Genomic DNA, 13,639 nt, shown 5'->3' on the forward strand with positions numbered 1-13,639 from the left:
TATAAAAAAATGCAATTACATTTTTTCATATTGAAATTAGGTGGTGGGACTGGATTTGTTGGCAGAGCCTTAACCCAATTGCTGAGGAGCCGAGGGCATGATGTCACCTTGATTTCCCGCCATCCTGGAAAAGGGCGGACTACCTGGGTATGTGATGAGGGCTTATTTTAAGCATGTGCAGAATTTCCACAATTCCCTGGCCCTGCTGCTGTGATTTTAACCAGGGGGTGGCTAACCCTTTTCAGCTCCGAGGGCCACAACCACCACATTCCAACTCCTCCAGGGGCCAAATGCCGGCACACTGGACGTGACCAAAAAGGCACAAATTACACTGCCAAATTACAAGTGGCCTCCAGAACAGGCTTCAGAGAGGCAGTAGGAGGGGAGCCACAATTAGCTATTTGTTGTTCTTTTAACTTAAGTGTGGGTACCTCAGGCCAGAAGGCACAATGTGGCCCTCTGAGGTTCTCTGTTAGGCCCTTGGGTTTCTCCCAAGGCCACATCCTATCCCAGACAGACATATGCTAGGTAGCTATAAAGTATTGGGGCCAGTAGAACAAACAGAAAAGACAGTTTCACTCCTACCCCTGGATGCCAAGTTGCATATCGGTAGGGAGAATCAATCAGGAGTGGGATGGGCAAATTTGAGTGGCAGGGAGGCGCTTGTAGCTAGAGAGACTAATGCTGCACATTCCTCCTCCTCCTCCTAGGATGAAGTTTCCCGCTTGGGGCTCCCTCCTTGTGAAGGTGTGGTCAACCTAGCTGGAGAAAATGTCCTTAACCCCCTCCGTAGGTAGGTCCCTGGACGAGATCACTCAGGGTGATTAATACGACTTTGCAGCTGACCCTGATACCTGTATTCCTAGCTGTAGTGTCAAAGCTGAGCCGAGGGGAAGGAGCAAGCGGTTGACAGGCCAGGTCCAAGGGACAGTTGCCGGAGGTCTAGTGGACAGAATCAATTCCACCTGATCAGTGGAGGGTGGAAGGGATTGCTCCCACTCAGGGTGGTCCAGACTGTGGGCCGCACGTGGAACAAAAACTTAGTGAGCTGCTCGGAGACTTGTGTAAAAGCCATTATGTATAGAGATACAAGGATAGTTTCTTCCAATGCTTTAGGTGGAATGAGTCCTTCCGCCAGGAAGTGGTTGCCAGTCGGATAGAGACCACAAATACTTTGGCGAAAGCCATTGCAGGAGCTGAGCACCCCCCTTCTGCCTGGATCCTTGTCACCGGCGTAGGTATTTACCTCCATGCTAGCTAAAACTGTAGCTTCGCTATCCACTTGGTGGTTGCTGGTAGTGAAATAACTGTGGGGACAGAGTGCATTCCCTGAATCTTGGGAGCTTGTGAACATGCAGTGTCCTATGACTCCACAAGCAATTTTACAAATATGAAAAGAAAATGGCATGCCAACACTTAGAAGTCTGAGGAAGGATGCAGGCTGCAGGCTGTTTCAATGTTAGGGATGCTATGGAATGCCCACAAACATTATGTGTGCTCAGGTGAAGGTGTCAACAGTAGAATGACCGACTGAGAATATAGGTTATGTAAGGGGGTGAAGAATAACTCCTCACAGGACCTGGGGACAAGGAGGGGTGGTGTGCTGTTGGCAGTGGGGGAACACATACGCAGGGAAGCTGGCAGGTCCCACGAGGGCAGGAAATCCAGAGCTGGCTAAAGGCAGAGTGGGTTTACCAAGGATTTAAAGTGATTTTTAGAAGGGCTTAAGTGAAGGATGTGTCAGAGAAATAGAAGCCTAAGAGAAAGACATGAAACTGGGAAAGAAATAAAAGGAAACAAAAGGGCCCTTCAGGATTGTCACTTCCAAAGTTAAAAGCAGTTGGGGAATTTAGGAAGCCTTAATACAGGTTTCTTGTGATATAATTATTCAGGGTTGGCTAGTTAGGTAAAATCCAGGTATAAGATAAGTCACACTATTGGTAAAAGGTGTGTCCCAACCTCAGGGTACTACAGACCCAGCCCCACCACTGAATACACAGAAGAGAGTCCTGGCGGAGACTTTGATTTCTTTTCTCGCCTGGTGACCCGTTGGGAGGCAGCAGCGAAAATCCCCGGTGATGCCACACGCCAGGTGGTAGTGAGATCTGGTAAGTTGGGGAGTAAGGGCCGACAATGGAGAAAAGGGCATCTTTGGATGTGGCATGTGAAAGCCCAGAGACATGAGAGGCCGAGGGTGAGATCAAAGCTCTCATAGCCTCAGCGTCTGTGTGTCTGACTCTTGAGGCTGATATTCCTTCATACAATGTGGGTGAGAGTAGCAGGTGCTTACAGGCTCCTATGCCCCAATTCAACTGTCAGAACTGTGGTCTGAAGGCACGATTTGCAGCAATCCCACTGAAGCCACAGGCTTGAGACCACATGGGAACTCCACCAAAACTACCATTCCCCTTTCCCAGATTCTATTAAGGATGTGCCACAAATGATTGTACACTCAAGGCAGATGGGAAGGGTAAGCATGCTGTTCTTCTTGCTGAATCAGCCATCTGGCTCCGATAGGGCCAGCACGCTTTTCCTCTTTGCTCACTGTGAGTGTGATTTAACTTCCAGACCTGTGTAAAGCCAAGCCCAGGAGATGCTTCTGTATAAGCTTGTACAAGCTATAACCCTATGCAACTCACCTGCATGGCTTCCCTATAAGTGTTTGCCTTTTGCCAGTAAGCTTGCACTCCCTGAGCAATAATTTTTATTTGTTCTCCGTCTCTTTGCCTCCAGGTGTGGTGCTGGGCAGAGAGGGCGGAGCTGTTGCCCAGATGTTGTGGCCCTTTCGCCTCGGCCTGGGAGGCCCCATCGCTTCTGGCCGCCAGCCTTTTCCCTGGATCCATGTGGCCGATTTGGTAGGCATCCTGGCCCATGCGCTGGAGCGGGAGGATGTCCGGGGGATCCTGAATGGCGTCGCACCATCCGCCGTTACCACCACCAATGGGGACTTTGCCCGGGCTATGGGGTCGGCCCTCCAGCGGCCTGCCTTCTTGCCTCTGCCAAGCTTTGCTGTGTCAGCCATCTTTGGCCCTGAGCGGAGTGTCATGCTACTTGAAGGACAGCGCGTGGTACCCAAACAGACTCTGGAGAGCAACTACCGCTTTGCGTTCCCTGATCTTCCCTCTGCCCTCCAGAATATTTTAACCTGACCCAGGAAAAAGTGTGCCTAGTAGTAGTAATTCCTTGGTAGATAAAATCTGCTGGTTTCCTCCCACCCTGCTGCTTTATTAAGTTTCGGTTCTCTTAGTTTTTGCTGACAACGCACACAGGAAAAAGAAGCTCGTGGGCACCTTAAATATGGATTGTTGCAGACGCTTTTGTTAAGTCGTTAAGGTTCCCCCAGATCTGTGCATGTGTGTGTGCACATTGTAATAAGCCGTTCAAAGGCTTTTAGGTGCCTGTTTCCTTTGGCAAGAGGGGGTTCAAATGACAGAAGGCACAGCCACTTACTCAGGGGTGTGTGTGTGCTCGAACATGCACAAACATAAAATTTGTTTTCTTTTGTAAGAATAAAAGCTGCTGATAGTTGAAATAGCATTGTGGAAAGAGGATTTGTTGGCACTGTTGTTTGTTCTTTGGTGGAAAGTCTGTCACACTTTCTGCCTAATGTTGAGTCAGACAGTTGGTCCATCTAGCTCTGGACTGTTTACATTGACTGGAAACAGCCCTCCAGGATTTCAGAAATGGAGTGTTTCCTAACCTTACCTGGAGCAGCCAGGTATTGAACCTGGGAACTTTTGCAAACAAAGCAGAAGTTAAACCACTCGGCTGTGACCTAACTGATGATCCTGCCTGGGACCCAATCCACAGTCATGTCTTGGTCTGCCATCTTGATTCAGAATGATGCCTGGCATTCAAACAGGGATGATGACTGGTGCCCCCACCCCAGTAACCCTTGGGCCTAGTTTTGTGAGACTATCTTGAGAGGTGGCCGAACCTATGTCAAAAAATGGATGAAGTCCTGCCAAGCCACATTTCAGCTTGCCACCTTGATTCAAAATGGCACCTCAACCCAGACGTCAATGTACAGCTTCCCACCCCACCCTCACCTCAGGAGCCCTTGTGCCACATTTTGCAGTGGTGTCTCAAGAAGCAGCCAAATCTGTGACAAAAAATAGACAAAGTTACATCAAAGCCATGTTTGTCTGCCATCTTGATTCAAAATGGTATCCAGTGTGCAAATGACAACGAAATCTGCTGCCCATGTTGGGAACTCCCTTGCCAAATTTGGCGAAGATATCTTGAGATGTGACTGAACCAACGCCAAAAGAAAAAAACAGGTAAAGTCACACCAAACTTACATTTTGGTCCTCCATCTTCAAAATGGTGGTCACTGTCCAAACATTGATGAAGAGCGCTACCTCCATCTTGGAAACTCTTGTGCTAAATATGATGACGATATCTTAAGAGGTGCCCAAACACAGAGAACAGACAGACAGACACACCATTCTCCAAAATATATATACGTAATAGATGATCTTCATCACCTATTTCAATCACACAACGACCAGAACAGCCACACAAAAAACACAAGCAAGCCCGTACGTTTTTCGTTTTACTGATTAAGGTTGACGCACAATGATTAAACAACTAAAGCTTTCATTGACTGAGACTGATTGAATGAGGCAAACGGGTGACCCTTGTGATGCTGAACTACAATTCCCAACATTGCTGCTCATTGGCCATGCCAGCTGGTTAGTTTGAGTTCATCAATACCCAGAGGGCACCATTTTGGCTGCTCCTGGATTAAAATTTTATTCAGCAACACGGCAGCAAATTTAGAACCCATGTATGGTGTAGCGGTTGGTTCTAGAAATCATAACAATAATGTTATTTTTCACGCCTTTGGGTGATAGGGCACAGGCTATTTGCACTGCTGCTTGAGATCATCTGCAGTACAGTCGACCAGTACAACCTCTCCCATATTTGGATGAGGGCCTGTTCAATCTTTTTCTCTCTAGAAGTGCTCTGCTTTGTCTCATCTTCCACATATGCTCCAGGGGGGAGATGCTCGTCATGTTCTTTGTTGTCACCTAAGAAAAACACGAGGTTGTTTCGTAAGAACTGTGTTATGGGATGATGGATTTCGTCCAGCAGAACTCTTCTTATGTCGGGGGCGACTGGTTCTGATTGCCTTGCCTCAAAAAAGGATATTGTAGAGCAGGAAAAGGTTCACAAAAGGGTTCAGAAATGGATCAAGGGGATGGGAGAAGGTTCCAGCACCTGGGGCTTATATGCATGGCAATAAAAAGCTATGCCTGGTGTGAGGAAAAGGAGCAGAATCTTTTCATTCTCCCTCATAATACTAGAACTTGGAGAAGCTGCATGTTGGAATATCTGGGATGGACAAAAGAAAGTACTTCTTCAACCAGCCCATAATTAAACCTATGGAAATCGCTCCCTCCAAACAAACTGGTGATGGCTCTAACCTGGATAGCTTTAAAAGAGAATTAGCCAAATTTAGGGAGGCTAAAGTTATTAGTAGCTACTAGCCACAGCAACTACTTTATTTATTTATTAGATTTATATGCCGCTCTTCATCGTAAAATGCCAGGATGGTTCACAGAATAAATCACAGGATAAAAACAAGTAAATAAGTAAAACGAAACAGCAAAACAATGCCCCCCTACCTTCCCACAGACACATTTAAAAGGCTATAGAATATTAATCAGCCCAAGGCCTGGATGAAGAGGAAGACTTTCGTCTGGCACCTAAAAATAGATAATGAAGGCGCCAGGGGAGCTTCCCTGGGGAGTGTATTCCACAGACGGGGAGCCACTACAGAGAAGGCCCCGTTCTCATGTTGCCACCGTTCGGACCGCTTGAGGAGGAGGCACACGAAGGAGGGCCTCAGACGATGAATGCAGAGTCTGGAAGATGGGTGGTTCCTGAGGCACTGCAGTCTTGAGCCGTCTTAAGGCTTTATAGGTCAAAACCAGCACTTTGAATTGGGCACAGAAGCTAATTGGGAGCCGGTGCAGACAGCGAGGTTTTTTTACCTCCCGCACAGCAGTTGCTGAAATCTCAAAGGTGGACTGCACTGTGGAACTCATTGTGAGAACAGGACGCCGGACAAGATGGGCCCGGGGGCGCCGGGTATAGGGAACGCAAGGGGTTTCAGGCCCCTCAATATTTTGAGGCAGGGGGCTGAGCCTCCCCGCCAATATTGAGGGGGCCGTCATCCCCCGCCGCCTCTGGCGAACGCCAGCACTGCCAGGCAGTTTTTGGGTCCCCAATGTTGGGCCCAAGTCGGATAGGCCTTGGGTTTGGTGTGTGTACACATACACACACACGCACGCGCGCGCACACACACACACACATCCTGGGCCAAATTGCAAGTGTTTATCATTGGTACATGAATCTCTTAGCAGCTTGGACCCAGATTCCTTAAGGGATCACCGTGTTCCTTTCGTCAGCTGAACATGTCCTTTTGCAAGTGCCACGTCATGTTGCTCCTTGGGAAGTCGATCTTGCGTTGAAGCCCATCTTTTGGGACGTCCTGCCGTTTAACCTTGGGCAGGTACTTTATTATATATTTTAAGTGGCCTCCACTTGATATATCAATATCAACAAGTCTATATGGGCACACAGTTCAGTCGTGTAATTGCTTGGAAATTATGTTGATTTTACATGTATTCTATTGGATAATTCATGTCTCTGTTTCACGTCCATGATGTGGAGATTTTTTTGAAAATTAAGCGTTTCATAGCATTTCTTAAATAAATAAATAGCGTGTGTCAGCTTTGGATGTACAAGACACACACAAATATTTCCCCACCTCTTGAAATGATTTAATAAGTAAATATAAGTAGAGAAATAATAATTGCAGTTGTACCGTACAATTCAAGGAACAACGAACATATTAGCATATCTTGTAGGAACCAAGAGTTGTCTCCAGCTAAGTTTTGCTCTGAGTGACCGCATAGAAATTATTGGACCTAAGTCAGTCATCCCCATTTATTTCATGGGGCTGCTCTGAATCGGGCTAGCATATATATGTGAGTCTTTCAAAAACAGAAAAATATCTTACTTCACTTGCCCAACTCAATTTTACCACTTGTGTTACTTCTTTTGATAATAAACTAAAAACCAAACGTGACTGTATCTCAAGTCTTTACCAGCACTTCCCATTTTTTAAAAAGAATAGTACCGATTTCAAGGCATGTTTTCCCTCTGCCAAGCTGAGCCTTGCTTGGCAATCAGGAGCACACTTCCTTATACTACTCTAGATATATCCCAATATTACCCCGACAACATTGGCTTCCTGTGCAAAGGATTGCCCTGTTGGAGTCAGTTTCCCCTGTTTCTTTTATTCATTTTTGACCAATTATGTAAGCCTAAAATTTAGTACAGTGGTACCTCGGGTTAAGTACTTAATTCGTTCCAGAGGTCCATTCTTAACCTGAAACTGTTCTTAACCTGAAGCACCACTTTAGCTAATTTTTCCTGCTGCTGCTGCGCCGCTGGAGCCCAATTTCTGTTCTTATCCTGAAGCAAAGTGCTTAACCTGAAGCACTATTTCTGGGTTAGCGGAGTGTGTAACCTGAAGCGTATGTAACCTGAAGCGTATGTAACCCGAGGTACCACTGTATTTGGGGGTTTTTTTGCCATTCATTAGCAGAGGCCGTGAACCAAAGTTTGTTTAAATCGAGCATAGGCTCTGGCCTTGCCATTGTCCATCCTTGGGCTGACCACGGTAGCCAACTGACACAGTAAGAATCCAGAAAACCGAACACCCCACATTTAGCTGATGTTAGCTACTTCCAGACAACAGCCTTGTGTTGTCTGAAACATTTGAAGGACACCCAGAGATGATTACCGTATTTTTTCCGTGTATAAGACTATGTTTTTGGCTAAAAAAAAAAGAGGCAAAAATTGGCTGTCATCTTATACACGGATAGTGAATGCAGGGGGAGTCATGTGATTAATGGCAGCAGCAAGCAGGAGATTGGCAGCGGCGATTGGGCAGGCGATTGGTGGTTGTAGCGAGGCCAGCAGGATATTGGCAGCTGCGGCGAGGTGTGCGGTCAGCAGTGGCTGTGGCAAGCGATTGGCAGTGGCAGGCAGGCGGGTGAGCGATTGGCAGAAGTGACCTCCCCCACCCCCCAAAAGCTAAACAATGTCTTAATTTGGGGTTAAAAAAAATAGGGGCCGTCTTATACATGGGGGCATCTTATACACTGAAAAATACGGTAAATCCCGCCAGGAATTTTAGCCCTCCATGGGGAAAAGCTGAATCATTTCAGCATGGCAGTGCCACCTGCTGGAAGCAATAGCAGAAATAGCAGGGGACACATGGACTCTATTCATACAAGCAAGTTTAATACAGAGACTGAATAATATAGTCCAACAGGTTAGGGCGGAATTGAATTTGTTCCCAAAGCTTCACTCATAATTTCCTTCTTTAGCGCCAGGCAGTATCCAAATGTCTGAATATTTTTGAAATGCCCACCAAATATTTGCTGCTTGTATTTGACATCCTGATGGCACCCAATGTCAGTGAGTTGAGATTTGCCACTAGTTGACCTCCAATGGCATTTAGTATTTTAACACCCGAGAGTTTATGGGATTTCTAATTTGATTTCACTAGGTCATGTTCCTCCTTGGATCCCTTCCTTGGCTTCCCATCCCATATCCACCACAACTTCCTTCTACTTATATTTGCAGCAGGCGTTGGGAATCTCTGGAGCACCGGTCCAATAGAAACCTGAGCTGTGTGAGCAAGTTTCCTGGGGGAAATGGCTCACACTGCAACTCAATCTCTGCAGAAGGCAAGCTTTGGGTCTGCTGCCTATCAGCGGATGAGTAAACAAACAAACCCCTGTGTTGCAAAATATGAGTCAGCGATATCAAAAGCAACACGATGGCCAGAAACAATAACAATGTGAAAAACTTGATGGAATAATACAAAACATCAAAACTAACAAACTGAAGTCTCTGAACGTCTCTGAAAGTCCTTAAATGAATCATGGTGCCAGACTTTACCCGGCAGAGAGCAAGCTGTGAAGCTTTGTATAATCAGCAAATGTCCAATTCTGATGCCCAACTCTGAACACCACTGAACAGTGTTTCCGGATAGCAACTACTGTTTTGTTGAATTCTTCATCAGCCAACAGTGACTACATAATCACATGAGCACTGTTCCAGAGTATTTTTCATTATATCTATTCGAAAAAAGATTGGTTAATGAAGAAATTACATGACTTTCTACTTACAAGTGTTGAACTAATTGGCTGGTGAAGAATTGAATGAAACAGTTGTTATCAGGAAATACTGTTCAGCAGAGTTCAGCGTTGGGCATCAGTTGGTTCACCCCCTGCCTCCTTGCAGAAAAACATTTGGTCACTTTGGGAGTCAAAATGGTTTCAGGACGGTCTTCCTGTGCTGCTTCAGACATGTGGTCCACATAACTATGTACATGCTTGGTTGGTACATTTATGAACATTTATTATATATATAAGACCTTAATTTTTTTTATTACAGCTATAGTAGGCAGGTGTCAGAGACTGGCTAGATGAGGAAGAGTGGTGACAGAAAGTGGTCCAGGAGGTACCACATGGGGAAGGTGTTTTTGAACCAGGTTCAGACTGGTGGGACAGGGAGGAATCATCATCAGAGAGTGGGGGTGAAGGGGAGAGGCTTGTAACAACAGGCGCTGATAGAGAAGGAGATGGGGCCGTGTCTCCTTGCTCTGCAATACGGTCCTGATTCAGCTGCTTCCCGTCCTCTCTCAGCGCAGGAGCGTAGGGCTGAGAAAAGACTGGAACAAATAAGAAAAGCTGAGTCGCAGCAGAAGAATGCACAAAGGGAGTCATAAATAGGGGGAAGAAGAAGAAGAAGAGTTTGGATTTTATATCCCGCTTTATCACTACCTGAAGGAGTCTCAAAGCGGCTAACATTCTCCTTTCCCTTCCTCCCCACAACAAACACTCTGTGAGGTGAGTGGGGCTGAGAGACTTCAAAGAACTGTGACTAGCCTAAGGTCACCCAGCAGCTGCATGTGGAGGAGCGGAGACGCGAACCCAGTTCCCCAGATTACAAGTCTACCACTCTTAACCACTACACCACCCTGGAAGAGGGGCCAGAAACTCAGCTTCTGCAACTGACTCACTTATCTGAATCCTGTGCATGGATGCTGTCTCCCTGGTTGTCGAGCAATAAAACTAATTGCTGCCAATTCGCTTGCCCTCTTCGGATTACAGCTTCTGATAACCGTCAGCAGGGCTTTTCTGACAGCAGGTCAGCCCAGTTTAACACCAGCCAATCAATTAATGCTTTCACGGACTGAAACTGATTGGAGAATGTGGATCCTCCAGATGCTTCTAAACTACAACTCCCATCACCACTGACAATTGGCCATGCTAACTAGGGCTGGGGTGAGCTGGAACAGCATCATTTTGGCTCCCAACAGATTAAAGCTTTATTCAGGAATCTGGCAACAAATTTTGAGCCCATGCATGGTTTAGCAGTTTGTTCTAGAAAAACATTTTTAAAATTTATTTATTTATTTATTTATTTATTTCACCGACTACAGAGATGTGAAATGTTATTCATCCGCACAACAGACGGAGTTCAGCTGTAGTGCAGCCTGCTTGACAGCACTTTTTGTAGAAATCCCTGTCTGGTCTTAATCTCTTTACAGCTCTCTTGGCTTGGGCATGTTGTTCCACTTGTTTTCCTGCACCTCCTTCATTAAAAAAAGAAAACAAAATAATAGCATAGGAAATACACGAGGTCATTTCATAAGAACTTTGAGCAAGATTCTGGATTTGATGCAGCAGAACTTCTCTTAAGTCAGGGGTGTCTAAGTCCTGGTCTTCCCATGTCAAGAAGCGCTGGAAAAGGTTACCAAAACGATCAGTAGGGTAGAATAACTGCCATATGGAGAAAGCTCACAACCTATGGGGCTGTTTAATTTAGGGGAAAGGCAACTACAAGGAGATGTGATAGGGGTTTATAGCATTTTTAATTTTTTTTTAAAGTAAAGGACCCCTGACAGTTAAGTCCAGTTGCGAACGACTCTGGGGTTCCAGCGCTCATCTCGCTTTACTGGCCGAGGGAGCCGATGTTTGTCTGCAGACAGTTTTTCGGTGTCATGTGGCCAGCATTACTAAGCCACTTCTGGCGAAACCAGAGCAGTGCACGGAAACACCATTTACCTTCCCGCCGGAGGGGTACCTATTTATCTACTTGCACTTTGAGGTGCTTTCGAACTGCTAGGTTGGCAGGAGCGGACCGAGCAACGGGAGCTCACCCCGTTGCGGGGATTTGAACCACCGACCTTTTGATCAGCAAGCCCAAGGCTCAGTGGTTTAGACCACAGTGCCACCCGCGTCCCTACTTTATAGTGTAATAATATCAGAACTTGGGGACATCGAATGAGGCTGAATATACTCCACCTTGAGCTTCTTGGAGGAAAGGAGAGACATAAATGCAATGAAATCAAATAGAAACCACATATTCCTAGCTAAATTAAGCCCTGGTCAACCTGCCCTTTAAGAGAGAAAGCACTATTTTGGGTTACCGGAGACATCTTGAGAGTAAATCCTCAGAAGGTGCCTCTGGATATGGACTCTATGGCAACATTTGAAGACAGCCTTCACGAACTCTCTCCTACATAATTTCACAGGCGATTCTTGTGTGATGGAAGACACGGCCATCACAAGGCATAAGGGAGAGGAACCCGGCTGTGGCAACCTTCTTTGTGGTTCAGAAAGAGTGGTGTTGTAATCAGAGTGTTTGCAGGAAAGTGAGCAGCTAATCCACAAATATAGAGCTGCACTTTCTCCCCCGCTACAATAGATACAGGACATCCACTCATTTCATTAGATAGGCACCATGGTCACCACACATTTATTACATCAGCTTTGCCTTGTAATACCTTTCAATAAACACACAAGACGTAACCGGATGTACTTTTAAATAAATAAGGTATACTTCATAGTATCAAATTGTAGATTTCAACGGAAGTCTCATAAAGTTCAATGAAAAAAGCAGAAGACCCAGTGGAACTGATTCTCTAGTCAGTTCATGCATAAGGTCCACACATGTATAAGTGTGTATTCCACCTGTCTGTTCATAGAGTCCAATAATCCACATGAAGAGTTGTTACAGTTCCACAGAATCCTTTCACAGAGTCTAAGACAAGGTTTTCCGGAATATTAGCCTTGTTTCGCCATCCTAGGCTTCATCAGATCCACTATCCTGTAATATTACATATGAGCCTGTACTACTGATGAAGCCTAGGATGGCAAAACAAGGCTAATATTCTGGAAAACCTTGTCTCTGTGGAAGGATTCTGTGGAACAGTAACAACCCTTCATGTGAATTATTGGACTCTATGAACAGACACTTCCGTTGAAATATACAATTTGATACTATGAAGTACACCTTATTTATTTAAAAGTACAGCCGGTTATGTCTTGTGTGTTTATTGAGTATGTTTCATGTAACCATAGGTTTGTTGTTGTTTTGGAATACCTTTCCCCATTTTTATTTTCCTCAAACAGCCATTGAAGTGTATTTATCTGGCCCTTAAGACGATGGAACCACAGCAGATTTATGACTTTACAGGGTGCCAGCAGAGGTGTTAGTGCATATTTGTTGCCAATTATTTTACTTTTATTTTTGCATTGTATGTGGTGTGTGTCCAGTGGCGTAGCGTGGGTTGTCAGCACCTGGGGCAAGGCAAGTAATTTGCGCCCCCTAACCCAGGTAGGGGCAGAGAGCTGCTATTTTACTTTTATTTTTGTATTGTATGTGGTGTGTGTCTCACGTTGCAAAATGCAATCCCTCCTGCGTGAGAGAGCAAGTGAGCATTTGGGTGTTGTTGGTGTAGCACCCTGCTTGTGGTTAACGCTTAGCTGGAATGAAATATTCAACGCAGCAATAGAGAAATTAAAATAATAATTTATTTGTCGGACAAATAAATAAGAGGCACAGTGGTATATGGTTACCAAGCTCTGGCCTGCCCTCCTGCCATTATGGCCAGCACTTATATTCCCTCAGCTCAGCCCCCTTGCTCCTCCTTTGGCTGCCTCTGTCCAATCAGCCTGGTTAAAATTCCTATTGGCTGTTTGCTAGAACCAATCATAAAAGATACACCCATTTCCTATTACCTTTTATGGGAGACAAAGAGCTATATTTCCTTCTATTTATAATTGGCAAATAAGTAGTCATATATCTTACATTTACCTCGACCAGGCACCTTAATTACCAGATAACCTTTTGCCCTAGACTAGGCGCCTTAACTAACATTTCATCTTTTGCCCTATTGCCCTATTCACTCCAAAACAGATGGTGGCTAATTTTATCTTTGGAGGTCATTAAGCAGAGGCTTGACAACCATATGTCAGGAGTGCTCCGATGGCGTCTCTCTGTCTGGCAGGGGTCCGGACCCAATGGCCCTCGTGGTCTATTCCAGCTCTTCTATGATTCTATAATTTCTTACTTTCTAAATCCTTTGCATAATTACATTTAAGCCAATATATTTCATACATATATAGTTTTTTTAGAAGAAAGGGAACTTAGTAAAAGCTAAGCTAAATTCTAAAGATTCAAAGCAGTTTCAGAGAGTTACCTCTTCCCTAGCCAGCTGATGTTTGTATTAGCTCTTGCCCTTTTAACCTTAGGAAGATGT

The 13,639-nt window shown here is 45.3% G+C and overlaps 1 protein-coding gene across 2 annotated transcripts in view; it reads left to right on the forward strand.

The window, feature by feature from the left end:
* SDR39U1 (short chain dehydrogenase/reductase family 39U member 1) overlaps nt 1-13,639 on the forward strand; it is a 226,905-nt gene that overhangs the window by 1,996 nt on the left and 211,270 nt on the right. For both annotated transcript variants that reach the window (XM_053361472.1, XM_053361471.1), the window contains exons 2-6: nt 41-147; nt 711-793; nt 1,117-1,238; nt 1,965-2,108; nt 2,734-3,182. In XM_053361472.1, coding sequence (XP_053217447.1) covers nt 41-147; nt 711-793; nt 1,117-1,238; nt 1,965-2,108; nt 2,734-3,149 — 872 coding nt within the window. In that variant the 3' untranslated portion in view covers nt 3,150-3,182. The remainder of the gene's footprint in view (nt 1-40; nt 148-710; nt 794-1,116; nt 1,239-1,964; nt 2,109-2,733; nt 3,183-13,639) is intronic.

Source organism: Podarcis raffonei, chromosome 13 (genome assembly GCF_027172205.1).
Source record: "Podarcis raffonei isolate rPodRaf1 chromosome 13, rPodRaf1.pri, whole genome shotgun sequence".
Taxonomy (NCBI): domain Eukaryota; kingdom Metazoa; phylum Chordata; class Lepidosauria; order Squamata; family Lacertidae; genus Podarcis; species Podarcis raffonei.